At 44.4% G+C, this 27,678-nt stretch overlaps 1 protein-coding gene across 1 annotated transcript; it reads left to right on the top strand.

Annotated features, from left to right (window-relative positions):
* The first annotated feature begins 328 nt into the window (after window positions 1-328).
* On the top strand, window positions 329-27,142 carry CAPN9 (calpain 9). Its single transcript, XM_053382482.1, has 20 exons — window positions 329-807; window positions 6,225-6,294; window positions 6,930-7,048; window positions 7,405-7,538; window positions 8,914-9,082; window positions 10,793-10,876; window positions 12,033-12,118; window positions 14,970-15,047; window positions 15,263-15,423; window positions 16,424-16,581; window positions 17,853-18,061; window positions 18,729-18,765; window positions 19,027-19,107; window positions 19,454-19,511; window positions 20,496-20,560; window positions 22,119-22,187; window positions 22,948-23,026; window positions 24,253-24,369; window positions 25,866-25,924; window positions 26,893-27,142. Exons 1-20 carry the CDS (start codon window positions 595-597, stop codon window positions 26,917-26,919), a joined length of 2,073 nt encoding a protein of 690 aa, XP_053238457.1. The 5' UTR covers window positions 329-594; the 3' UTR covers window positions 26,920-27,142.
* Window positions 27,143-27,678: the final 536 nt, after the last annotated feature.

Here is a 27,678-nt window from a genome sequence, read left to right as displayed (position 1 = left end):
GGTTTAATCTATAATAATCTGGTTCACTCTATCATAGGGAGCTGTGAAATTATAGGCAGATAGATTTTTGTGCCAATTAACATTTCTCTGAGTCAGCGAAGGCAGTACCTCCACACCCTCCTCTTATCACTCAAACATGGAGAAACTGCCCTGACTGTTCCTTCTGGGTGTAGCAGATTCATGATACATGGCCAAACACAAGAGTTATCTCTGTGCCACCCTTTGCGGTTTCTGAGTTAACATACCTGAGGGAAAGGATCCAGCAAACCGGAACACCTGAAGAAGCCAAACAAGTTCCCTTTTCTGTTTGCTCTCAGGGTGTTCCTTTCTTTTATTGTTTCTGGTGAATGTGACTGTCAACCTGCCATTCAAACAGGTGCCAAAAAGGAGGGGCTGCTTGCACAGAAGAAGGTTTTCTCTTTCTTTCTCCCACTTCCCTAAAGATCTGGATCTTCTTGCGTTCCACAGGGTGCAATTGGATCCTATAATCACTCCCTGTTGTTGTTTTGCAGGGCTGGCATTTTCCAGGAGCTGTCCTCTCAACTCTTCAGCCCCTCCACCTCAGTTATACCTGCTACAGGTGGATTAAGAACAATGCCTTACACTTTCCGGAACTCGAGTCCACGGGCTCCCCCCGCCCCCCAAAGCGCTTCTGCCACTCACTCCACTGGCCAGACCTACAAGGAGCTGAAACTTGAATGCCAGCAGAGGGGGACACTCTTTGAGGACTGTGACTTCCCAGCCAACGACGCTTCCCTTTTCTACAGTGAGAAGCCTCCCGTCCCCTTTGTGTGGAAGAGGCCTGGGGTGAGTGCGATTTCTCTTTCTGTCAGTCCTTCTCCCACTGTGTAGAATCTTCTGCAAAATGAGACAGCTAAACTTCTATTTACAAAAGACAAGTTTCTCTCCCTCAAGGTTCTAAATATAGATATAATGGCCCAACATTGTAAGAAATCAATATTGTAGTGTGGCAGCAGCTAAGCTTGGAAATCCCTGACATCAGGTACTTTTTGGGCAATTGCTAGAAACATTTTTATCCAGGCAAGCCTATATAGACATGTGGCATGCTGACATGTGTTTTAATCTGGCTTTTAGCTTATTGTTGATTTTAATTATTTTTAATGTTTTCAATAGCTGCTTTTTACTGTTCTGTTTTTACTGAAAATTTCTTGTTTTATGTGGTCCTGGTTTTTACAGCCAAGTGGTATATAGATTTTGGGAAATAAATAAATGAAATAAACATGTGTTTAGGCACAGTAATAGACTGGGTCAAACTGAGACTCAATTCAAAAAAGGTGGAGGTCCTGTTGTGATTGATGGTTCATGCATCTGGATGAATGAAGTTGAAGTTCATTGAAGATGGGGTTACACTCCCCCTAAGCTCAGGTTTTCTTTTCTGTTTTAGCTGACATGTCAGCTGCAACCTTACCTAAATGGAGGTATCTTGGCCGCTATTACCAAAGCACTGATAACTTATAGGATGCTTATGAAAGCCTATGAGATGGCAGTGAAAGCTGCAAATAAGTTTTACTTCTCAGCTTCCATTGCATCCACCAGCTCTTGACCAACGCAACTTTTTAATTAGGTCTTTAACATGTAGCCTAGAGGACTGCCTTTAAAAATGACCCCCAAATTTCAGTTGGTCTGGAAAACGGCCACAAAACTATCAAGTGAGACTAGTGGATTTGACCTGAGCTTTGGCAACTGAACCAATCACCAGACTATTTCTCAGCCCAATTTTAAAGTGTTGATTTTGCCCTTTTAAAGCCCTAAAATCTCAGGCCTTCATACTAGCCCGCCTTTGCAGTGTTCAAATCCCCAGTCAGCCTGCCCTGGAGCTCACTGGGTAATCTTGAAGCAACCACCACCTCTCAGCCTAACCTACTTCAAAGAGTTGTAGAGAGGATAAAACAGGAGGTGATAATGGTGTGTCATATATTGGGCTCCTTGAAGGCGAATGGAATAAAATAATAATAATAAATGGATAAAAATAGACAGAGATAACCATGCAAGTTAAGCCAGAGTATATTTGGAAACATGTTTATGTTTTCTCCTTCTCAGAATGTATAGCACATGTGCATGACTTATTCCCAGCGTGGTGTATAACACGGAAATGCCTGCCCCTATACTGTACCTTCAGACAGCAAACATGTATTTCGAATCAAAACAAATATATTTCACATTCCACACCTCCCATGGGGAAATCTAAGCTCCATTCAGTGGATAAATAACTTGTAACCTACATCCTGTTATTCTTCCTTCCCATAGAAAGAAAAAGTCAACAAACTTTGATTTGCTGTTTAACAGGGATAAACAAACATCACAAATGCATGATGTGGGTTGCTGTTGTAGCAGAGTCCCCCTTGTAGAATTTCATTTCATGACTTGATTCTAGAAAGTATAACAGATAGAAACTCTCTTTTCCTTCTTTAGAATAGAGAATAAGCTTTTAGGAATTCACTTTGTGGAGATCTTCGATTGCACAGTTGGAATAATTCTCTCCTTTAAGATTTAGGGACAATGTATATTACTGTTTTTATTTTATTGCATAATGGCAAGGGGAAAATGGATTATACCCCAAGGGTGCAGAAAATTAGACACAAAGGTAAACATTCTGCAGGTTAAGATTTATGATGACATTTCTATTGCTTGACTGTCAGGTTGCAACCCTTCAGAAAAGGCAGGTGTGGCTTCTCAGGCTTCTTGCTTCCCCGCCCTGTTCTCTTTGCCTCCACCATCCAATCATGTGGTAATAAACAGGATGCCTTCCAAAGTGGGAGGAAGGTAGGCTATAGGACTGAGGAGAAAAATAGCAGGAAAAGCCATAATCCACCTCATTTCTTGCTGGATCAGGGAAATTAAAAGTGCACTACAAATCTCCAGGTAATAAACTGGTGAGTGTAATTGCCCTGTATTTCTGCCACAGGAGATGGGACCTTTGTAGCAGTAAGTTACCTCAGTAGCAGGTTACCTCAGAAATCTCCTATTCCCACCTGAGCCTTAGTGAGTAGCAGGCTCAAAACAACAAACCCAAAACTAAACAGGGGAACAATCACCACTCTTTCCCCATCCCATCTGTGCCCTCATCTAATCCACAGCTGATCTCCTTTAGGTAGGTTGGCCCATGTGCGCCTCACCAGAGCAAAGGCCCCCCAAAAGGCAGTTCAGCATAAAATTTGGAGATGCTAATTTAGAAATGAATCCTATGGATCATCAGTGTGGGGAAGAGTGTGGCCAAGTGTGGCTGCTTAGTGGTGATAACAGACGGTGATCACCTTCAAGGCCTCTCCTGTTCTTTCTCCTTAGTCCAGGCTTCCTCAAACTCGGCCCTCCAGATGTTTTTCAGACTACAGTTCCCATCATCCCTGACCACTGGTCCTGCTAGCTAGGGATCATGGGAGTTGTAGGCCAAAAACATCTGGAGGGCTGAGTTTGAGGAAGCCTGGCTTAGGGTTTTTAATTTTTAGACCAGACTGCCAATGGATGCGTAACAAAATTTCAGACAGTATGCTTTCTGCCTGTGAACAGGAGGTGGGGGTTCAGACACCTATATAGCTCTTTGCCCCTCCTCATAATTAATGGAAGCAAGATATATTATTTCTCAGTTAGCAAATAAATGCAAATGTGTTTCTTTGCATAATTGGATTGAAAAAAATCAGCTTTTCCTGGTTCAGATTCTGGATTTTTCGTATGCACAATTTGGTTCCCCTCCCTCTTTTGTGCATTATATTTTAGGTGGACCACTCCATGGGTTGGGATGCGGGTGGCGCTGTGGGTTAAACCACAGAGCCTAGGACTTGCCAATCAGAAGGTCGGCAGTTCGAATCCCCGTGACGGGGTGAGCTCCCGTTGCTCGGTCCCTGCTCCTGCCAACCTAGCAGTTCGAAAGCACATCAAAATGCAAGTAGATGAATAGGTACCGCTCCAGCGGGAAGGTAAACGGTGTTTCCGTGCGCTGCTCTGGTTCGCCAGAAGCAGCTTAGTCATGCTGGCCACATCACCCGGAAGCTGTACACTGGCTCCCTTAGCCAGTAAAGCGAGATGAGCGCCACAACCCCAGCGTCGGCCACGACTGGACCTAATGGTCAGGGGTCCCTTTGCCTTTACCTTACTCCATGGGTTACATGTTGCTGCCTCACATTCTGGATGTCAGGCTTCAGAAATGCATATAGGCTTACCAGACCACTGCAATAAAGTAAATATCGCAATAAAGCGGGGCACATATTTATTTATTTTTAAATGTTTCCCAGTGCATATAAAAGTTATGTTTACACTATATTGTAATCTATTAAGCCAGGCTCCCTCCACTCTTGTGGCCAGAAGAGGAGCGGCAGCAGTGGCAGAGGGCTTCCTTCCCCTGGAAGCCGCCAATCTGCCTGCAGCTGCACCCTCATCCTCCTAAGGAGCATGTATGTGCAGTGCAATGAAGCAAGTTGTGCCTGTAGAGCAGGTCTAGGGGAATCCCTTGCTTATCCCAGTCTCCCTGCACTACAGTATTCTCTAAGGGCAAGCCTGTTCCTTTGTGCTGCATGGTTCAATTGCAAGCTCTGCACGACCCAGTGTGTTGAACAAGCAGGTGGTGCCAGCGATGACTGGGCTGGTTTGACTTGCCTTTTGTTCTCTTTAATCATGACACACCGGCCTAAGTAATGTTCTCCCCCAGTTGGGCATTGAGCAGCAGGAATGCAGCCAGCCAGGTCACCTGCTCTCTGACATTTCCTTTGAAGCAGGGAAATGCTCTGGGGGAGAAAAAATGCCAGCCTCTGGCTCCATTCAATTTTTAAACTACCAGTAGTCTGTGTAAAGCTTGCAGCCTCTGTTAATTGCCTTGGCTGCCACCTTTATCCATCTTGCCCACTGCGTAGACATGGTCGACCTTTGTCTCCCCCGCTGGGGAGGAAGGTTCTGCTCCACAAGCACGTTCCTGCATTGGCTCCCTTCCCACAAAGCCTCTGTTTGTCTGAGGCTTAATTTGAGCCCTGGACTCCAGAATCTCTCTGCATCCATTGTGACCTGCAAAGTAATTTTATTAGTACATGTGTATTTATCATCAGCATGTATGGTCCCTTTTAGATAGACAAGTATGCCTTCCCTGCTTTTTAGCTTATTTTTTAAAACAGATATTGGCAACCCAGGGTAACTGCTTGCCTTGAAAGCAGTTGATGCTAAGAGTGGCGTGATTGATGAGGAGGATGGATGAATAGACCCAAAAAGCCCAGTCCTCCGAAGTAAACTGAAGTGTAGGTGGGTTCCCATGAGGCAAGACACAGCAACAACAGGAAGAACCTTTGTTGAACTACATAACTGGGAAACAGGGGCAAAGCAACTGCTTATATACATTCCTGAAGGCCTGGGCCACTCCCACTCCCAAAGTGATTGGCTGTCTAAACTTCTAAGCTGCGAATCACGACTCAGAGTTCAAGGGCCAATGGCAGAGGCCCAAATCCTGAAGTGCTCTGTGATTGGACATCATGTATCGAATCAGAACACAGGAACTCAGAAACCTTAGTTCAGACTCAAGCTCAGGCAAACACAGACCACTGAATACATAACATAAACACTGTAGGCCATTGTATTTTTCTGTGAAATTCCCTCTGAGAGCAATGGAAAATCCTCCAGTCTTGTTGGCCACTGAGCACCTTACTCTACTATTCAAAGCACACCACTATCCTAGCCACTCCAGGTTGTTCATGGCTGGGTGAGTAAGCAGAGAAAAGAAGAGAGGAGATATCAAACAGAGGCCCTCCTAAAAGAATCTGCTCTGGATTCTTAAGTGGACCGATTTGAAAGCTGCCCTGGGATCATGTCTGGGCTTGAAAGGAGCCTAAAAATATTTTGTTAAGAGCTATTAAATATCCAAATGTGGTATAAAAGTCTTTAATCACTTGCTGTGCCTACGCACGAGTGCTAATATGCCCTGTGGTATTCCTAGTGAAGTCTCATAATTCAGGAAATCAACAGCAGTAATTTTCCATTTTCTTTTGGGTCGGACACCAGCAGCACAGGATCTTCATATATTCACAACGATGCCATAATATCATTATGGAGCCATAAATCTTCCAATGCACAATTTAATAAAGGACAGGACTTGGCAGATCTTAATGTCTGCTGTTTGCCCAAGGCTCCAGGTCTGTCATTGGGCAGAATAGACACACAGTTGCAGCAATGCACAGCAGAATATATTCCATTCAGAGCACTTACCTTTTTTTCCAATATTCTTCAAGGAAATCGTTAAAGACCCACAGTTTATTCTTGGAGGCGCCACAAGAACAGACATTTGTCAAGGGGAACTTGGTGAGTGTTCTTTCCCACTGAAATTGTAGCTGCCTTTTGCATGGAAACGCGAGTGTTGACGTGCATATGGTCACGCAACTAAAGTTCATTGGCTCTACTTTATCATTTGTGTGGGTCCTTTGCTTCACTTGTGTCCAGTCACATCCAACAATTACTGGTAAATACAGAGAGCAGATTTCAGGCCTGCCTTTTTTCACCCAACATAGTGGAATCCATCATGCATTTGTATGTACAGAACAAAACCTCTACCATGCATAAAATATGATTCCTGGGCAGGACAGCTCACCTTACATATTTGATTCCTTATACCCAGTGCTTTTCTTTGAGTAAAAAAGGTGCTGGTACTGCATACCCTTGAGTACCTCTAGGGGAAAACCCACTGCCTATATACCATACAACCAATTTTAAAAGAAAAGATCTAGATAAACTGGAGTGCTGTTCAAAATAATGCCACACTGATGTGCAACCATAAGAAAAAGCATTGGAAAATTTAATAGCTAAGCAATAAAGGTTTAATGGGAATAATTTAACGGGGAGCTTTGACCTCCACTTTTTAGATGTGGATTCTAAAGAATTCCTGTTAATTGGAACCAGATGACAAGAGGAATCAGTGCTTTGTTCTATTTTATTTCCAGGTGACTGTTGGCTACTGGCAGCTATAGCATCTCTTACTCTTAATGAAAGCACATTAGCCAGAGTAGTGCCACTCGATCAGGATTTTGGACCAGGCTATGCTGGAATATTTCATTTTCAGGTAAGACAACTCTTGTCATACATGTCCAAATGTCCAAGCCACCCCCACTACCTCTGTGTGATGGCATCGAGCCCGGTTTGGGCCAATCACTTGTACCAGCTCCTGCTCTTTGCCCAACTTCCACCTTCCACCCAGACTGCCATGTGCAACAGTGCCCCCACCACTCTATGTAGCCCCACTGGACTGAGAGGGAGAGTTTTGATTGCTCCGTTATTCAAGACTTGCCATTTGATTGCTTCAAGAAAATTAAGTGGGTTTTGTTGCTGGGGGTTTTTTTGCTACTGAAAGAAGTACAAATTACTGTGCTGCATATTATTTCACCTTATCAGATTATTCTGTTTACCTTTACCAAACAGTTTTGGCAACACAATGAGTGGCTGGATATTGTCATTGATGACCGATTGCCCACTTTCAAAGACCGGCTGGTTTTTCTACACTCAGCTGATCACAATGAATTCTGGAGTGCATTGTTGGAAAAAGCTTATGCCAAGTAAGCCGTGTGGGTTATGTGGTCTAGGTACTGTTCATGGTTTCCTTGGCTTTCACCACCTGCACCTCATTGCTATCTGGACTCTTCTCTCACACTGTCATCTGTGTGGTCTGTGAAATTTGATTGTGAAATCAGATATTGAGGTCTGCTATTTTAGCTCTCTGTGTCATAAGGTCTACTACCACTGCTAAGGATCTAAAGAATGCTAATAACAGAATCATGGTAATAACCTTAAAATGGGGGGGGATATGCAATAAATTCACCTCCAAATAACCCAGGGAATCATAGCTTACCTCCGATAATGCTACAGTTTTCAGCATCATTAATTAAACCACAGTTCCCAAGGTTCTTTGAAGAAATGTAATGTCCTTTAAATGTGTGGTATGTAACAGCTGTACTATAAGTAGCTGCAGTGGTGTGCCTTTTGATTTACCATATACTCCAGCCATAGTTTATTCACCTAGTTCAGAAATGGCCAACACTGTGCTTTTCAGATGTTGTTTCGGACTACAACTTCCATCAACTCCAGCCAGCACACCATGCTGTCCTAGCATCAAGGCATAATGTACTAGGAACCTCTGCTGCAGAAACCTTTCAAAATATATTGGGCATGTACAAGAACTTGGAAATGCTTTGGAAGTAATCGTTGATTTCTGTAAGGCTTGTCTAAGAGACTTTCCTAGTAGGGGATAATTCCCAGTGCTTCCCCCCCTTAAAAATGTTTAGGGGTACTCTCATTTTGACTCAAGAAAGTCACCATTTTATAGTTCGAATCGGGGAAAATAAATACAGTAAATGGACAAAAGTACAAAGATTCAAAAAATGTTTAGGGGTATGCGTATCCCCCAGAAAAAAGCACTGGATTATCCCAATCAGCAATGAAGCAATTGAAGTGGTATATAGTATGAATTCCACCCCTATTATCCAAGGGACTTAGATAAGTTCTTGGTCAAACATTCATCATCTGAGGCCCTTCTTCATGGGCTTCCTCCAAGAGAGGTCCAGAGGGTGGCAACACGAAAATGGGCCTTTTCTGCGGTGGCTCCCAGTTTGTGGAATTCTCTCCCCAGGGAGGCTTGCCTGCACCTTCATTACATATCTTTAGGCACCAAACAAAACCTTTCCTCTATAATCAGGTCTTTGGCCTTTAGCTATAAGTGGCATTTTAGAAGTTGGTGTGATGTTTTAAATGTATTTCTTTTCCCTCTTGGTTTTAATGTTTATATGGGGGGGGTTGTTTGTCCGTTTCTTTGGTTGTAAGTCATTTTGGGTTGCCCTGGACAATATAAAGCAACAGTAACCAATTTAATAAATAATGATGATGATGATAAGTTGTGTATATATGTGTGTGTTTGTTTTTTCTGGTTGCTGTCAGGTTGAATGGAAGTTATGAAGCTTTAAAAGGCGGAAGCACAATTGAAGCAATGGAAGATTTCACAGGAGGAGTTGGAGAAATGTTTGAAGTTAAAAAAGCTCCAGAAAATTTCTATGACATCTTAAAAAAAGCTCTGAAAAGAGGTTCAATGGTGGGCTGTTCTATTGATGTAAGTAAAATGATAAAGCTGAGTTCCAGGGGTTTTATCTGTGTAGATCTGTTTCGTTGCTCTGAATGAACAATTTCTCCAAAGTACTGAGTTCCCTGATGCATAATAGGGATGGAATATGATATACAGAATAATAGAATTGTAGATCTGGAAAGGACTCTGAGGATCATCTAGTTCAAGCCCCTGCAATGCAGGAATCTCAAATTAAGTTCCCATGACAGATGGGCATCCAATCTCTGCTTTAAAACCTCCAAGGAAGGAGAGTCCACCACATCCCGAGAGAGTCCGTTCCACTGTCAAACAACTCTGTCAAACAAACTGCCAGAAAGTTCTTCCTATTGTTTAGTTGGAACTTGGATCCTGTTTTGTGTAACTTGGATCCATTGGTTCAGGTCCTAGCCTTCAGAGCAGCAGAAAACAAGCTTGCTCGAACTTCCATGTGACAACCCTTAAGATATTTGACGACGGGGTGGCGCTGTGGGTTAAACCACAGAGCCTAGGACTTGCCAATCAGAAGGTTGGCGGTTCGAATCCCCGCGACGGGGTGAGCTCCCGTTGCTTGATCCCAGCTCCTGCCAACCTAGCAGCTCGAAAGCACATCAGTGCAAGTAGATAAATAGGTACTGCTCCAGCGGGTTCCGTGCGCTGCTCTGGTTCGCCAGAAGCGGCTTAGTCATGCTGGCCACATGACCCGGAAGCTGTGCGCCAGCTCCCTCAGCCAATAAAACGAGATGAGCGCCATAACCCCAGAGTTGGTCACGACTGGACCTAATGGTCAGGGGCCCCTTTACCTTTACCTTTATCATATATAGTTAGTTAGTTAGTTAGTTAGTTAGTTAGTTAGTTAGTTAGTTAATTGCACTTACTAAAATCTAAATTTGAGAAAGAGCAGCAGTAACCAGTGGCTGCTCAGAAATCCTGCAGATTTCAGTGAGACTTTCTTCTAAGTAAGCATCCACACAGTTGCAGCCTAAGCTGCATTCATAGCTAACTCTTCTATGCTAGTCCATCTTCTTAACCCCATCTATATTTGAAGCCATTCACAGTACTCATCCGCAATGTGTTGCATTTGGATTCTGCTCTCAAGGAGCTCAGAGGACTACTTTGGCCTCACATGAATCCTGTAAGGTAAGTTAGGTGAGAGCTAGCAACCTGGGCAAGATTGGTTCATAGCGGAACAGGGATTTAGATCTCCCACAGCCCAGCCCAACATGCTAGCCCCTACACCACACCAGAGACCTCTTCTGGGGATGTATCAACGCCCCCAATTGTTTGGGAAATGATTTGAGGTCTTACTTGCATTGTCGATTAACCAGCTTTCTAAATATTTTATATGTTATCACTGTACATTATATTGTAGGATTTTGTATTTCACGTTCCTTACCTGTAGCTGTTTCCAACTAAATCACTGCATACGCAGAATGATTTCTGCAAGCACAACAGAGCATCCTCCCTTCTCCTTCTCCAAATCTGCTCTGGGGTTCCCCCCAAAGCTATGGAACAGATTAGGGGCACGGAGAGGGGAAAAGGGAGGGGAATTATCATTCTGCTTGCTGAAGATGTTCCATGTACAAAATGTTTTCCTTGGATACAACCCCTCTCTTCTAAATGTGGTCACTCACTCTTCTCACTCTTACATATATGTGCGAATAAATACATGATGTTGCTTCAATAAGACTAGTATTTTAAACCTATATTTCCATGCCTTAGACCAGCAGTGCAGCTGAGTCAGAAGCTCGTACACCCTACGGACTTATAAAAGGTCATGCCTATTCAGTAACAGGTATTGATGAGGTAAGTGGCTTTTCTGTTGTGGTTTTTCTTGCTGTGAAGAGGACGGAACCTATTTTTATTTAAAGGGGAGGAGTGGTTGGCTTCGGAAACCAAGCCTGTTTATCCTATGCTCAGAGATAGTTGTAATATAATATGCTTTTGAATTGCTGGGGTATTGTTTTAGTTGGCTTCACACAGAGTGGGCAATTCATGCCCATTATTGGGAATCTCTCCCAAAAAAGAGACCCAACTTTATGTTCAGGTCTAAAGTACCAGGGGCTTGGTGATTTGCTTTGTGAAGAGAATGTCATCCAGATTAATTGAGTTACTGAGCATTTTAAAGAAAAACTGCTCCTTAGTTTAAGATGTCAGGATGAATGTGGATGATTAGATTCTCCATAGGCTAAAATTCTCAAAATAGATGCTGTATAATAGATGCTGGGGAACCTTTTTCATCCTGGAGGCCACATTCCCTTCCAGGGGCCACTTGCCAATGATGAGCAGGGCAGAGGCAACGGTTGATAGAATAACAGATGCACATTTCGCCTTTGTACAGTAGGCTAATTTTTACGTTTTCCATCTCTGTCTTCCATCCAGATAAGCAAAAATAACAATTAGAGTTCAAGTACATATTCTAGCTGAATAAAAAACACTCTGTGTACAAAGCTGAGCTAGTAAGCAGTGTGCTCTGAGGACAGGGATGTTGTCTGAGGATAGTTCTGGCTGCCAGAAATGAGGGCCTTGAAGGCTGCATCCAGCTTGGGGTTTCCCACTCTGCTTTATAATCCTACTAAATTCAGTTGAACATCTTAGTTCGGGAAGCTTTTAATGTTTGAAGTTTTGTTGTGTTCCTTTATATTTTGTTGGAAGCTGCCCAAAGTGGTTGGGGCAACCCAGTCAGATGGGAGGGGTACAAGGAATTTGTTGTTGTTGTTGTTGTATTTGTTGTTGCTATATTAAGTCAAGGTAGCCAGGGTATGCTCTAGAATGTTTTCGGACTACAGTTCCCATCAGCCTGGGCCAGCAAGGCCAATGGATGATGGGAGTTGTAGTCTAAACATATGTGCAGGGCATCATCCTGGCTGTCCTTGGATTAAGCATGTGAGTCTTTTTCTTTTCTTTTTGCACTGGAAAGCTGTTCTGTATTCTTTCTCTTTCTTGCCTTCATTCTCACTAGGTGGACTACCAAGGCCAGAAGGTGAAGCTCATTCGAGTTAGGAACCCATGGGGTCAAGTGGAATGGAATGGCCCTTGGAGTGACAAGTTAGTATATTCACTGTTCCAATAACTTTTAACATACACAAGTTCTGCAGACGGGGTGGGGGAACAGTTATTGAAAACACAACACGCTCATGGGATGATAAGCCATTCTCAGAATACCCACTGGAATAAATGGAGTGCATTTACCTAATTCAATTGATTTCATTGATATCACCCATTATTTAGCAGCTGACATTTTGGATGACAAAGTAAAGTGCAGGCACTGAAGCGGAATATGCAATGGCTAAACATCACTAGTATAATAAAATATCCACGAGTGAATGGCCAAGGTCAGGAAATAGCTTCAGCATTAATACTGATGGACAAAGCAATCCTAAGTAAGGGCTGAGAGGTGCGGAGTGACAGATTCACTGCTGCATCCAAGCCCCTGTCAGCAGTGGCGTAGCGTGGGGGGTGCCAGGGGTGCCGGCCGCACCGGGCGCAACATCTGGGGGGGGCGCGAGTCCAGAGGGAAGGGACAAGCAATCGAGGCTTGGTTGGAGTGGGGGGTCGTCGTCTCCGTTTGGCCGGCCCCCCTCGAGGAAGCGGGAACCTCTCCAAGGCGCAGCGCGCCGTCCGTGGAGAGAAAAGAGCCGCGCAGCAGCAAAGCCGGGAGGAGGAGGAGGTGGAGGCGCCGCCTGCCGCAGGATCCGATCCGAGCCTGCTAATCGCTTGCTGGGAATTAAGGAAGAGGTGGAGCCGCTGGCCCGGCCGGGAGGAAGCTGGAGAGAGCAGCGCGCCTGGGCGCGGCGAGGTTGGGTAGGTGCGCCCTGGCTGGCTACCCGCCTCCCGGGCTCAGTGCCTCCATGACGCCTCCAGCGGTGATGGGAGCCCCGGCTGGCCTGCTCCTGCTTCTCCCCCGCCTCCTTCCCGTTGCCGGCGCCTTGATCTCATCCGGATCAGGGACGAAACACGCCCATCCTTCGCTACTCCTTGTCGGGTCACTGCTTCATTTCTCCAGGGAGAGAGAGAGAGAGGAGAGAGGTGCCGGGGATTCCCAAGCGCGCGTGACGCAAAGGGCCTGCCCACGCGCAGGTTGAGCTCCGCGTGGCGGGGCGGAGGGAGGCGCTCTGCACATGCTTAGGAGGCGCTCGCTCTTTCCGAAGAAGGACCCGGCTACTGGATCAAGGCCACAAGGGCCCATCTAGAGTGGCCAAGCAGACGCGTCAATGAGAAGCACTCAAAGCAGGACCGGGGCACAAGAGCGCTCTCCCTTCCTGCTGTTTCCAGGGGGTGGAAGCGTCGCTGCCTCGAGGGCTTCCGAGATACCCTGGGGTGAAGTCCCGCTTCACCTTCTTGGGAGTCCCTCTCTTATGCTTTGGGGGGGGGTAGCAAGGGGGAAGAATAATGATTTCCTCCACCACCACCCCCAAATTCTATAGTAAGAGAAATTGGGGGCCAAGCCAACTGGGGAAATGGTGAGTCTCTAACTATAGAGCTCAGGTATTTAGGAGCAAGCTGGCTCTGCCCATAGGGAGGAAAAGCACTCTGTGCAAGCTCAGAAAACCCACGCTACACCACTGCGCGCTCGCACTCGCAGCTCTCTGCCCCTACCTGGCTCGCTCACTCTCTCTCACTGCAGTGCTGGCTGTGCGAATCCGATCCGAGCTGCCGGGTCGCCGCCCACTGTGGAGGGGGACCTGCCCTGCCCTGCTCTAAAGGGGATCTATGGGGACCCTGGCCTGCTCTGTAGGGGGATCTATGGGGGACCCTGCTGTAAAGGGGGATCTATAAGGACCCTGCTCTAAATGGGATCTATGCAGTGGCGTAGCGTGGGGGGTGCAGGGGGGGCCGGCCGCACCGGGCGCAACATCTGGGGGTTAGGGCAAATCCACGGGTTAGGGGGCGCAAATTACTTGCCTTGCCCCGGGTGCTGACAACCCACGCTACGCCACTGCCTGTCAGCCAGAGCAAAAGGTAAGGATCAGGTCCTTCTCTGAGAGCCATAGCTGTCAACTTTTCCCTTTTCTTGCTAGGAATCCTATTTGGAATAAGGGAATTTCCCTTAAAAAAAGGGAAAAGTTGAGAGCTCAACCTACTCAGTGGATCTGTCTAGCCAAGCTGGAGCCACCCACCCTAAAGATGCCTCTTTCAAAAGGGCTTGCTACTGTCAGCATCGCCCTTGAGCCAGTGCCACCAACTGGACTCATCCACTCAGCCCCGACTGGGCTAGGCGAGCTGGGGAGCACTTCCAGAGACCACCTTCTGCACAGGAACAGGTCAAAGTGCTGTGGACTCACAGCTTAGAGTTGTGAGCACCGGATTCACTTCCACAAGAAGACAGTCGTCGCACAGCAGAGTATAGCAGAGCATAGCAGAGCATAAACGACTCGGAGAGCAGCTCTGTAGAATATCTTTTTTATTCGATCTACAACTATAATACACAACTATGTACAGAGCTAAATGAGGTCTAAACGAAAATGCTGAACTGCACTGAGTGTCTGCAGCTGCTCTTAGCAGCAACCTTATCTATACACACGATCTCTCTCTAACACTCAGTCTCTCTCTCTCTCTTTGATGTGAGGCTGGAGCAGAATAAGTAGAGAGCAGAAACCGCCCCCTCCTCTCTGGAGAATCAGCAGAGAACATCAGCAGATTCTTGGATATGGGAGGGGTGAAATCTCCTCAGCTACATGTGCTACATTCAAAGCACATTTAGTGTAGTTTAAGGTTGCTGGGAACTGTTGCTCTGTGAGGGGGGAACTACAGTTCCCAGGATCCTTTGGGGGAAGTCATGCACTTGAAATGTGTGTTTCAAGCACCTTGAATGTATGGTGTAAACATGCCCGAGAGTTTGGCATGCGTAGTACTCTGTGAGCGCCAGCAGGCTGACGGCTATCTCTTTCTCTTCAAGTTCTCCTGAATGGCGTTCCGTCAGCCCATCTGAGAAAAAACGTTTGTATCAGACAGCCCTAGATGATGGAGAGTTCTGGTAAGTGAATATGCTGATTAAAATGATAACTGCATTAAAGCAAGAGCAAAACAGGGTGCCTTTTTCGTGGTTACTTGGCCCTCCTCACATCTCAACAAACACATGAGGGGAAGCAGAGACATGCTTACAAGCCCCTGCCCTGAGCGTGTAATCTTTGGCATGTTGATATCCTTCACGGTCCTCATAGTGTGATCTCTCTTTTTTCTCTTATATAGGATGAAGTTTGATGATTTCCAGTCTCATTTCGACAAAGTCGAGATCTGCAACCTGACGCCTGACGCCCTTGAGGATAATGCAGCACATAAATGGGAGGTGATAGTTCACCAAGGCAGCTGGGTCAGGGGGGCCACGGCTGGAGGCTGCAGAAACTTCATAGGTGTGCATCTTAAATTTCTTGCCACGTTTTTGTTCTCCGTGGGAAAACCTTGCTTCTTCATCCTTCTTCATCATTGTTCGAAGAGTGAAGCCCAACTCCTCATAAGCTTAAATAACTGCTCAGCTCCATAAATACTTATGGGGCTTTTGATGCCACTGTTTCTATTTGACATTGGGAAACTTCAGAGTATCATCATCATTATTAAGAGGCTACAGCTTGTCAAAGCTAAGCTGAGCCAACGATGTGCATTTCCTTCCTTGGAATTCCCCTGTTGACAACAGCAGGGCATGTGACAGGGCAGTAGTGAGGCTGGGTGCACTTGTGGGACTGTTTGACTGGGCAATGGTGATCTTACTGGTGCACCAACCCTGGCCTTGCCACCAACCCACAGCACACAGGTAAGTAGCAGCAATGGCAGTGTTGAGAGGGCAGCTCTGCCCTACCACAACTGCCACTACTGCCCATTGATGACTCATTGATTTTCAGACTCACAACTTTGGACTCAACTCAGAGGGGAGCTGTCAGTTCCAAGCCTTTGTAGATTGTTTGGAAAGAAATATGGTAGTCCACAGTACACAGACAGTGTCTGCAGGCTCCACTGCTGGTCTTCATGAAAGGCAGGAGGGATGAGTTCTTCTTAATAGTCCAAGTGATGCCCTAGTGGTAGTGAAAATAACTGATCTGTTTTATCAAGGGAAGATATTTTATCATTAGGTTCTCTCAGAGGAGGGAATTGTGAATAATTAATGGCATTTTCCAGATTAACATTGCTATGCATATTTCCAGCATATTTTATAACAATGTCCTTGAGGCAGACACGGCAATGTTGAAATATGCTTTCGTGACTAAACATAAACATACTGATTTTAATAAACAGCCATAGCTTTGAATGTGCTCTCTCTCTCTCCCTCTCCCTCTCCCTCTCCATACCAGAAAAATGGGAACATGCGTTTTCTCTCACTCAGTTTGTTTTTCCATTCTTTTTCTCTCTAATTTCCAGAAACATTTTGGACAAATCCACAGATCAAGCTCCAGCTGACAGAAAAAGATGATGGTCAAAATGAATGCACATTTATAGCCGCTCTAATGCAAAAAGACCGCCGTAAACTCAGGAAGCAGGGAGCTGAAATGCTAACCATAGGTTATGCCATCTATGAGGTATTTTCCTCTCCAGCAATGTAATAGTTCGCTCTGGGCAGGGCCAAGGTGAACACCTGACACAAAACACATCTTTGATGTGGTGATAGTCCCTGAGCCTTTCCCCTCACCTTTTGATGTGACTTGCAGCTGAGTCACTTCATCACTATATGTTGTGTGTGTGTGTGTTTCTTAATTCTATCAGTGTTTCATTGTTTTTTAATGATTGCTTTTTCTTTGTTTTTAGTGGTTCTTATTTTTATCTGCAAGCCAAACTAGAGTCCCTGTCAGTCCTGTGCGTTTGATAGCTGCAGGTGCTCATTTTCTTCCTTGCTGCACTGGCACTGTGCTACCAAGATAGGAAACCCCTCAGAAATGTGGGTGGGGAGCTTTCCGAAAAACCCTGGCTGTGTGAATGCTCTTTGCCCTGGTACAGGAAAAGCATTCCCTTCTTTAATTTTCCCAGTTGTGAAAAAGAATACCATATAGTGGCCATTCAGAAGAAGATGATTCATGCGGCATAAAGTTACCTAATTCATAGTATGAAGGTTAAGTTCATATCCCTTTGGGTCATTAAGAGCCTCACACTTCAGCTGTTGCAAAAAGAAGGGCAGAAATAAATGGGGGGGGGACCTGCCTTTTTGTCCCTTGAGCTCCTCTCTGGAGGAAAGGCAGGGTATAGGTGCAACAGATAATAATAATACAATATATAGCAGTCTCCTGTTTAACTTTGAACTGTATAGTTCAGGATTCAGCTAAGTCGCCATGTGCATGGAATGAGATATGCTCTTGCAGTGGGTCTTTCCATGCCTCTCCTCTTCCCCCCCCCTAAGTCTGCCCTAGAGAGTTGGGGGAACCCCCAGAACATGTTTAGAGGGTTCTTAAGGGAGAGGAGAGGGGGGAACTCTTTACACAAGCTGACCTTGTTCCCCATGCATATATCCCACTTAGTACAACACACTGAAGATCCACACTTGATATTCATTTTGCTGTATAAATGTATGGCAATACACTAAGGCAGAGGCTGAAATGAAAGGGCAGTAGACCAGCGTTGGAATTTGCATTCTAATGGGTGTGACTTTGGGCTCCAAACATTGGAGGGGAAAGTGCTCTGGCACTCAGGCCCTGCTGACAGGCTTCTCCACAGGCATCTGGTTGGCCAGCAGGGAGAACAGGATGCTGACCTCGATGGTCCATTGGCCTGATCCAACAGGCTCTCCTTATGTTCTTATGCTGTTATATCTGCCAAGCTAACAGATGAATAATGGGGTCAATCTGAAATCCAATCGTAGAGCCCCAGTAACGACGAACAGTTGACGAAGGATTTTTTCCGCTACCACGCATCCAAGGCCAGGAGCAAAACCTACATCAACTTAAGGGAAGTCTCTGACCGATTTGCGCTGCCACCTGGGGATTACGTTGTTGTCCCTACCACGTTTGAGCCACACCAGGAGGCGGATTTCTGCCTGAGGATTTTTTCTGAGAAGAAAGCTGTCGCGAAGTAAGTACGACCGCCAAGTATTGCGTCCATCTGATGGAAAAATTCCAAGTTCAAGTTTACATTTGCAACCAGCTCCTACCAAAAGTTTGTAGTGGAGCTTCATGTGTCTGTGAGTGGGTTGGTGATTGGGCCATAATCCCCAGCTTCCTTTTTTAAAAAAGTAAGTTGCTAGCATTTGTAGAAACTGGGACATGAACCAATGTAAACAGACGATTGCCTCCTCTGGAGGCACTTCAGTGCATTCAGAAAGAAAATTGTGAGCGTGGGCAAAGGAGCATTGGCCCTTATTCCTGCCCTCGCCCCGCCCCCAGCCCGCAGCCCATTGGCCCGCTGGGATGGGGGTGGGGCATCAGCCACCCTGTGACCAAGGTGGGTGGCACCCTGGTCCCAGGAAGCCCCATGCTGGGTCGCAAACCCCGCCCACCTCTTGGAGGGGGTGAGCGGTAATTCCCATTGCATCACTCCCAGCTTTCTACATTCTTACGTTACTGAAACAGTGTGTAATGGAGGTATAAGGACCTACAACCACCATTTCCCCATAATGTAAGAACTGGGCATGAGGTACACTTACATTGTACACAGTACACTGTCTCTGGTTGTTGTTGTTTTTATAATGTTCCAAATAGAAAATCATAGAAAAACTTGGATTTGCATTTGTTTCTCATAGGGAGATGGATGGAAATGTTGACATTGATCTGCCAGAGGTATGTCACCACATTTCAATTAATAATTGGGCCAATCACCATATTCAAAGGCATTACTTTGTACTAAGGTTACTCGTGATTGTTTTGTTGCATCCGAGATCATGGCAACAGCAGGTGAAAATAAAGAAAAACTGAGTTCATCAAACCCAATGTTAACAACATGCCTCTTTTTCCAAGGTGCAGCCCCAAAGACAGTAAGCAGAAGCATTAAAATACGGTCATTGTTGTTTTTCTCCAATAATAATCTTTGGGTTGTTTTAGCTTCCTGAACCATCTCCACCCCAAGAAGAAACAGAAGAAGAGAAGCAATTCCGGACATTGTTCCAACAGATTGCAGGAGAGGTAACAACATCCAAACAAAAAAAAATCATATTCAAGCAGAACTCTGGATGATCAGGAGGGCTCAGTTCAGTGGCAGAACACCACATTTTGTAAAGGCTCCAGGCTCAATCCCTGATGTTTCTATGTAGGGCTGAGAAAGACCCTTGTCTAGAACCCTGCAGATCTGCTGTGTGTATAGACAATACTCAGCTAGATCCCCCAATGGGCTAATTTGGCATAAATTTCTGTGCACCTAATTTGGACTACATTGTCATGATTCAGAGCAGATTTCCATGAATGCACCTTACGGGTAGATTGCATTTTAAACCCGCAAACCTGCCAACTGCCTTCATTTCTTCCACTGTAGGACATGGAGATCAGTGCAGAGGAACTTGAATATGTTTTGAACGCCGTACTGAAAAAAAGTAAGTGCTGTCAAAGCCCAATTGGCAAATGTTTTCTTAACCCGCATAGTGATGGGAAATCCTGCACAGTGTGCACAATAGGTTTATATTAGGCGAAAGGAAAGGGGCATTGTTCAGTCGGTACGATATCTGCTTTGCATGCAGAAGGTGCCAAGTTCAGTCCCCGGCATCTCTGATTAGGGCTAAGAGATAACCCCATCTAAAATCCTGGAGAGCATCTTAAGTCCTGAAGAATGGAAGGAAGAGAAGGTCCCCACTAAGGAAGGATGGATAACCAAGACGATGGGCTATGCCGAAATAGCGAAAATGACCATGAAGATCAGACACCAAGATGACAAGAAATTTAGCAAAGAGTGGGGAAAAATTATAGAGTACCTTAAAGAGCACTGTAGATATTTTAATACGTTAGCAGGGTTGTTATACCACTTATAATGTAATAAGACTAAAGTTAAAAAAGGATATAAAATGAATTTGGAAAATGTAATTAGATGCAATAGAAAAAATAGATAAATATTGGGAACTAGGGGTGGGGGTGCAGGGAAGTCTGTGGATTCAAGTAATCTCAGATGTAAAAAATTGAAAATGATTTAAATGTATAAGAATACTGTTAAAAAATGAAAAATGAAATATTTAAGAAATCCTGGAAAGCATCTGCCAATCAGTATAGAAAGCTGGGTTACAGTACCACCAAAATGCAGCTCTACATAAGGAAACTGCATACGTTCACCTTTCTGCTTAGTAACCACACATTTAAATCAAATTACTTCTCCCCAAGAATCCTGGAAACTGTAGTTTCACCCTCATAGAGCTACAATTCCCAACACCCTTAAAAAACTATGGTCCATGGGATTCTTTGGGGGAAGCCACGTGCGTTGAATGTGCTTTCCATGTACGGTATGGATCTGCGCTCTTTTAGCCTTGGGTGGCAGAGCAGGGCTGTACAACAGTGAATTTTATTTTATGATAGTGATTGTTCTCTTGCAGCAAATAACGTCAAATTCAAGAAAGTAACTCTCCTCTCGTGTAGAAACATCATTTCCCTAATGGATGTATCCTTTAAAATCGAGTGTGGGAATTTCCTCGGGTGAAGCTGATACAAAGTTTTATAATAATCTCTACAAGATTTTGCTTTCTCCAATATATAAAAATATGTTGGTGTGCATCGGAGGAAAACTTAAGCAGGGCATGTCTTTGGAAGTCCTAATGACTTTGCAGCTTTTCTTATAAAAATTATAGAAATGAATTTTAACAAAATTGTATTCACAAAAGCATCTTCAAGAGCACTGGAATATTTCTGATTCAGACCCAGCCCAGGTTTTTTTTATTGTTTGGCATCTCTAAACATTTCCATTCTACCATAATATCATTTACAAGTAGGATTATAATAACAATAACTCAGGACAAGGGGATGCAGGGTTCTGTTGTGTGTTTTCATTCACTGAATTATTTGAAGACTTAGAGAGGGCATTGGTGACATTGTATTGCATTATATTTGTGATGGAATGGTGAGCTGCTTGTGCGTAAAATCCTAGTCCCTCAGAGTTTGGCTAAGTCCACAAACCTCTGTCTCTGACGGAGCTCCTTAAGCATGGCTCCATCAGTCGCTCGTTGAATCGGACAGTGGGCGTTTACGGAACTTCTTCCAGCATAAAAGCTCCTTAACGGAAACACGTCTTCTGGACTCTCGGCGTGACAGTTTCCGGCGAGGAGTGGGTGTCCCTATAGGAGGTCCTGAAACCTCCCCACTGTTCTCGCTTGAAGTGTCTCTGAGCCCTCCCTCCGACTCACTTTCCCTTGGAACTCCACTTCTCCCCCTGCTGGTCCCCTCCTCAGCTGAATGGTCTCTCTCACCCTCCGTGAGCCCTTTCACCTCCTGCATCTCAGATGACAGTTCCCTGACAATATTGTTGCATGCCACCTCAATCTCCAAGCAGTGTGAGATACCAGGGGTTCTAGGTGCTTACCCAGGATTCGTGTCTCCTTTGGAATAAGGGACAGCGGAGACTGTGGTGTCTTTATGATATATGGTTTATTTACACATATGTACAACCTGAGCCTACGATGGAGGGGCTCACGGCAGCAACACACCGCTAAAGTATTGCTTCTTCCATAGCCACAGCCTTGGATTCCAACAGAAGTCAGGTGTAGCTCTGTCTCTCAGCTGCCCAGCCTGCAGCCTGCCCACTTCTAGCTCACATAAAGCAACTCCCAACTCTGCCCTTTGCTTTCTAACTACCAGCTCTAGTACAGAGCTACTTCCTTTGTTACTTTAATGGTCCATGACCTCACCAGGAAGCTAGCCTAGCTATTCCAGGAATTGAATCTAGGCTGGATCCTGGAATTAGAAGGGGGCTCAAGCATACAGCCTATACCCCACCCCAACACATAACTATATGTTAGCAACAGGGCCTGTCTAGGCTGGTGGTTTTGTGCATGTGTTTTCTGCAGCATGTCCTCGATGCAGTAATAGTGCTCTGCAGCAGTTAATGCTGACAGGAGAAGGCTGTTAGTTCAAAATGTTTATCTGCATGAATAAAGTAATAAATGTAGGCTGGTTTTGGTATTTTACACAAATAGTATTGTTTTCCTCAATTTGGACTGCATCAGGCCAGTGGAAATGGGAAACTTGAATTCAACGAGTTCAAAATTTTCTGGGACAAACTGAAGAAGTGGATTGTAAGTTAATATAGAGTCATAGTTTTCTCGGTTGTTTGGTTAGGCATTTTTGAAGTAACTACAAAGCAATTTTAAAGACCCATAAAACTTTCATATTAAATCAGTGCTCTTAAAAATAAAAAAGCTGTTTCTAGGAAACATTCTTTGTTTGCTTTGGTGCCAAACCGCAAAAAGTTTACAGGAAACATTAGCGATATTTTTTTAAAACTTGAGCAAAAAAAGGATTTTTTAAAGGTAATAAATGTCAGAACAAATGTTCCTCAGAAGGAGGCCAAGCAAAATAAATCTTTAGCAAAAGACATTGCTTGAATATAATATATTGCTGTTGGAACATGGAAGATGAAAGTGCTGATTCATGATGAGGAGAAAACACTGGTGACCTGCCAAGTACGCCGGGAAAAAAGGGTCATCCCATTTTTCCTGCAAAATCTCAGTGGCCATTTTGGGTGCTGTCATCTCGTGTCATCTCAGGCCACACTCCAGCCCCCAAAAAGTGCTTTTTTGAGGCTAGAGCATGGTGCAGGTTACGTGATGTGCCCAGGAGCATGTCCCAGAAGCCGCATGTCCCAGTTTTGGATCTGAAAAAGTTGGACAATACACAATCGGCAAGAAATGAATTTTTAAATAGTCAGAGCACACAGGCTGATGAAGCCCGAATATAAAGGAGCATTTGAATGTCTTGAAACAATTAAGTGACCCATCAACTCTTCCTTTCTCAGTGGGGTTACAAATAGTTTTCTCTTTTTGTTCGTTTCTTCAGGGTATTTTCCTTCATTTTGATTCTGACCACTCTGGCACCATGTCTTCCTATGAACTTCGTCTTGCTTTAAAAGCAGCAGGTACCATTTTTTTCCTCAAAGGCTGGCCTTGGCAGTAGGTGAACTTAGGTGGCAGAGGTGGCAGGATAGGCTTGGAGAGCAGGAGCAACTGTGTTGCTGGCAGGGAGCCCAGACAGTGAGTGAGCAGCAGCCTTTCAAGATCATCCTCACTAGATGTGACATGAAAGAGTCCTTATTAGATAATCTATTAAAAGCAGGCATACAGGCCCAAAGTGGCACTTAGGAAGAGAGTTAAGTCCCATGATTTCAGTGGGGCTTACTCCGAGGAAAATGAATATAGGGCTGTAGGCTCACCAGACAGGATATTCTGGATTTTTTGTACTCTTCCTTTGAACAAGTTCCTTGCTCAGAATAAATCAAGTCAATAAGATTGAGGTGGCTGCAGAATGTACTTTAAAGACTCAAGATTCCAATGGAAATTCTGACTAGAACTGGCTGGCTGAGATCAAAGATTAAAAGAAGTGATTATGATGACTGGTTAAAGTAACAGTTAGTTATACAGTGGTGCCTCGCAAGACGAAATTAATTCGTTCCGCAAGTTTTTTCTTCTTGCGAGTTTTTCGTCTTGCGAAGCACCGTTTCCCATAGGAATGCATTGAAAATCAATCAATGCGTTCCTATGGAAACCGCCTTCAGACCAGGTCCGGGGACAGTCTGTCCCCCGACCTCTTCTGAAGGCTGGGGGGGGGGGGGACAAGGGCTTTTCTTCCCACCGCCAGCCTTCAGAAGGCTGTTCTGAAGGCTGGCGGTAGGAAGAAAAGCCCTTCTCCCCACCTCCCGCCCCGCAAGCTCCGGGGACAGGAGGGCTTTCCTCCCGACTTCTCTGCTGTCCCGGGGCGATCTTAAAATGCTGGCGGGGGGCAGCGAAGCAAGCCCATAGGGAAATTTGTCTTGCGGAACGACTCAAAAACGGAAAACTCTTTCGTCTTGTGAGTTTTTCGTTTTGCGAGGCGTTCGTCTTGCGAGGCACCACTGTATATGGAACTACAGGGAATCATGAAAGGCATTAAAATCTACATTTTCAGAACTCCAGATTAATTCCCCCCCCTGTTTCACCCAATCAGTTCTTCACAATCATGAGGGCTGGAAGCTTATTTAAAAACTAAAACCACAGTTCTCAGGATGCATAGATCCTATACTTTGTCTTGGATGCTTTCAAACGGCTTGCTGGAAGAGTGGCAGCTGTGGTGAGTTATTAACGAAGCTCAAATTTCTCTTTCCTGAAGGGTTTCAGCTCAATAATTATCTACTGCAGTTGATGGTTCTGAGGTACTCTGATGATCAATACCAGATTGAATTTGATGACTTCTTAAACTGCCTCATTCGCCTGGAAAATGCAAGCCGTGAGTATCTTCTTCTTTTATCTTTATTTGTTCTCTTTGAAAGCTTTTTAATTCCCATTGACATGTGATAGACACAATAGGTGGGTTTCCAACACTTAACTGCTTTCACAGTTTTTGTTCATCATTTGGTTTTGCAGCAGTTCATTTCCTACAAGTGTACTACAATTATTGGATTTGCTATTCTGCTTCATAATTACGACACTATTAGTGTGAAAGCACGTTTATCTTGTGTCTCAGTGCCATAATGAGCTGAAAGGGCAAGTGCTCTGCTAAGCAGCCATGTTTGCCACTGCTGCAGTAAGCAAGAGACATTTGATGAATGCCAACAATGACCGGTCGTTCTTAAGATCTGAAGAGTTGCAGGGAAAATGACAGAAAATTCTGACATTTCCCAGTAAAGCTCAAGGTCAATTTAATACTTTCAGTAAATGCTTGAATGTCACCTTTATTTCTGTCACTTATTTACACTTTATCATGTCATTGGTACAAATGTGAGGTGAGGGGAAGCCACAGTGATGTTAATATTTCTGTCATTACTCATTGGGCCTCCTAAAACTAACCTGTAAATGTCAGCATTCACCATGTTTCTGACATTTACTGCAACAGAGTTTTTATGTAAGACACTGATCATATTGGCAAGGTGTTTTCGGGAGATGGCCCAGGGGGTCTCAGCCCCAGATATTTTTTACTTGGCTTCCAGTCTATAGCCCCTTTCCCCCTTTCATATATTTAACATTAGTGGGGGGTTTTCAATTATTGTTACAGTGCTACCTCGGGTTACATACGCGTCAGGTTACAGACTCCTCCAACCCAGAAATAGTACCTCGGGTTAAGAACTTTGCATCAGGATGAGAACAGAAATCGTGCTCCAGTGGTGCAGCAGCAGCAGGAGGCCCCATTAGCTAAAGTTTTGCTTCAGGTTAAGAACAGTTTCAGGTTAAATACGGACCTCCAGAACGAATTAAGTACTTAACCTGAGGTACCACTGTATTAGTATTTAAGTGTGCTCACATAATACACTACAAAGCACATTGTCAGTGAGACTACACCCACCTGTCATCTTAATTTGCCCAAGGACTTCTTTTTGTTTTAATATATACAAAAGAGCAGCTCTTGCTAATAAGTCATGGGGTGGGGAGATAGGAGGCCCAATCCACATACAGTGAACTGAGCCCAGTAAATTCTCTTGATAGCTCATATTAAGCCCTAACAGCCAGAGGTTGTTTTTCCCCTCTGAAAGTTATGGCATTTATACATACAAAATGTGCATGTGCTAATTTATGCAGATTTGCATCTTGGCCCCAAAGCTTGCATCCAATTAAGTTTTGCAGAGTAGGCCCATTGAAATTAAAGGATCTAGCTTAGTCATATTCATTAATTTTAGTTGGTTTACTCTTAAGTATGAGTACCACTAAATGCCTCAGGTCATTTACCTTGCATTGTCCCCACATATTTGTATGAATCAGATCAACATCACGTGTTGATTTTTTTTCCAGGAGTGTTCCAAGCACTAAGTGTGAAAAACAGAGACTTCATTAACCTGAATATAAGTGATGTAAGTACCCAAGATCCTAAAGCTCATATGTCCTTAAGTAAAAAGTGTAGAGAGTAACTATTTGAGTGCAGGATTCCCTACTTCTTCCACTTTTTTATGGGCACATTTTACTACTGGCATAAGCAAATGAAAACCCAATGAAGGGCCTACACTGGGTAATTATTTGACTTGAGGATGTCTCTCCAAGCCTATGGCCCTCAACATTTAAATAGTTTAAAACCAAATAAGTGATAGAATATGGGGAGGGCTCCCATTTCCCTTAAGCTAAGATAACCATCAGATTTTAGAGCCACGCCTCTGTTTCAGAGGGTCCTGTATTTCTGCCATTCTGGGAAGTTCTCATCTTACACATGTTACTTTAATAATAATAATAATAATAAATTTTATTTATATCCCGCCCTCCCCAGCCGAAGCCGGGCTCAGGGCGGCTAACAACAATCAAATAATCACACAATCAAATAAACCAACATTCTAAAAATATTTCATTATAAAAATTAATTAAAATCAAGTTAATGGCAACCATTAAGCAAAACTCTGTGCAGGTTGCCAGAGGAGGGAGTCAGGCTGCGCCCTGACCAAAGGCCTGGTGGAACAACTCTGTCTTGCAGGCCCTGCGGAAAGATGTCAAGTCCCGCAGGGCCCTAGTCTCTTCTGACAGAGCGTTCCACCAGATTGGAGCCGCAGCCGAGAAGGCCCTGGCTCTAGTTGAGGCCAGCCTAACCTCTCTGAGGCCTGGGACCTTCAGGATGTTTTTATTTGCAGACCGTAGGTTTCTTTGTGGGGCATACCAGGAGATCTTTAGGATCTCCTTTATCATCCTGTTTGACCACAGTGCCTCCTCCACAAGACATACATACTTTGGTAGTCACAAATTCAGAATATGAAGAGGCTGATCAGATTTATGGCCCTAGAGTTCTGACAAATTGGATATTTCAACAGCAATGTTTGGTCTTTCTTTCTCCTATTAGTTTATCAACTTGACAATGAACATCTGAAGACATCCAATCTGGGTTTCAGCCAATCTTCTAAGTGCCTCTCAAAATAAGTTTGGAATGTTCCTCCCATGGTTGAAAACATCACAGACTTCCTGCATCTTCTACCCTTTCTTATATTGGCCCTCAACACTACCAGAACTGCTTTGAAGCCATTTTGGCATAAAAGGGGTGTAATAAAGTACCTGTTTAAAAGAAAACAACAAATATAGATAAGTATTTAACTTGTGTGGTGTGTGTGTGTGTGTGTGTGTGTGTATCACAGTAAATATGGATATGTTTTGAAATTGAGTGCAATTCACATCAAATGGAATGACTGGCTCCAAGCAATCTTTGGGTTTTTTTAATGACACATGATCATGTCAGTTTCCAATGAACTTGCCACATGGCTGAACTGCTCCCATTAAGTGTCCTAATTTTGTTTTGCCTAAATTTCTTCAAATATGCATAAGAAAAAAGAATCTCACAAATAATCCTAACAATGCCCATGTCACTGATGGCTGGTGACATTTGATGCTGGTGGATTGTAAAAAGACTGCTCACAAAAAGTCAAACCTGTAGTTCAGAGGATTTGCACCCTTTTTGAGTCCACGGCTCCCTTGACCAACAACATTCTTTCTGCGGCACCCTTGTGGGGCTCAGGACTACAGTCCTTGCTTGCAGAGCTGGCAGCCTCTCACCCATTTTTGAACACCCTCCCTTGTGGAGTGTTCCCTCAGCCTCCTCCCCTCTCCTTGGGAGTCCTCTGGGCAGTTGCTGTTG

The sequence above is a fragment of the Podarcis raffonei genome, chromosome 3, assembly GCF_027172205.1.
Source record: "Podarcis raffonei isolate rPodRaf1 chromosome 3, rPodRaf1.pri, whole genome shotgun sequence".
Lineage (NCBI taxonomy): Eukaryota > Metazoa > Chordata > Lepidosauria > Squamata > Lacertidae > Podarcis > Podarcis raffonei.
The sequence above is the reverse complement of the archived record's forward strand: the minus strand, read 5'-3'. Positions and strand labels throughout refer to the sequence as shown.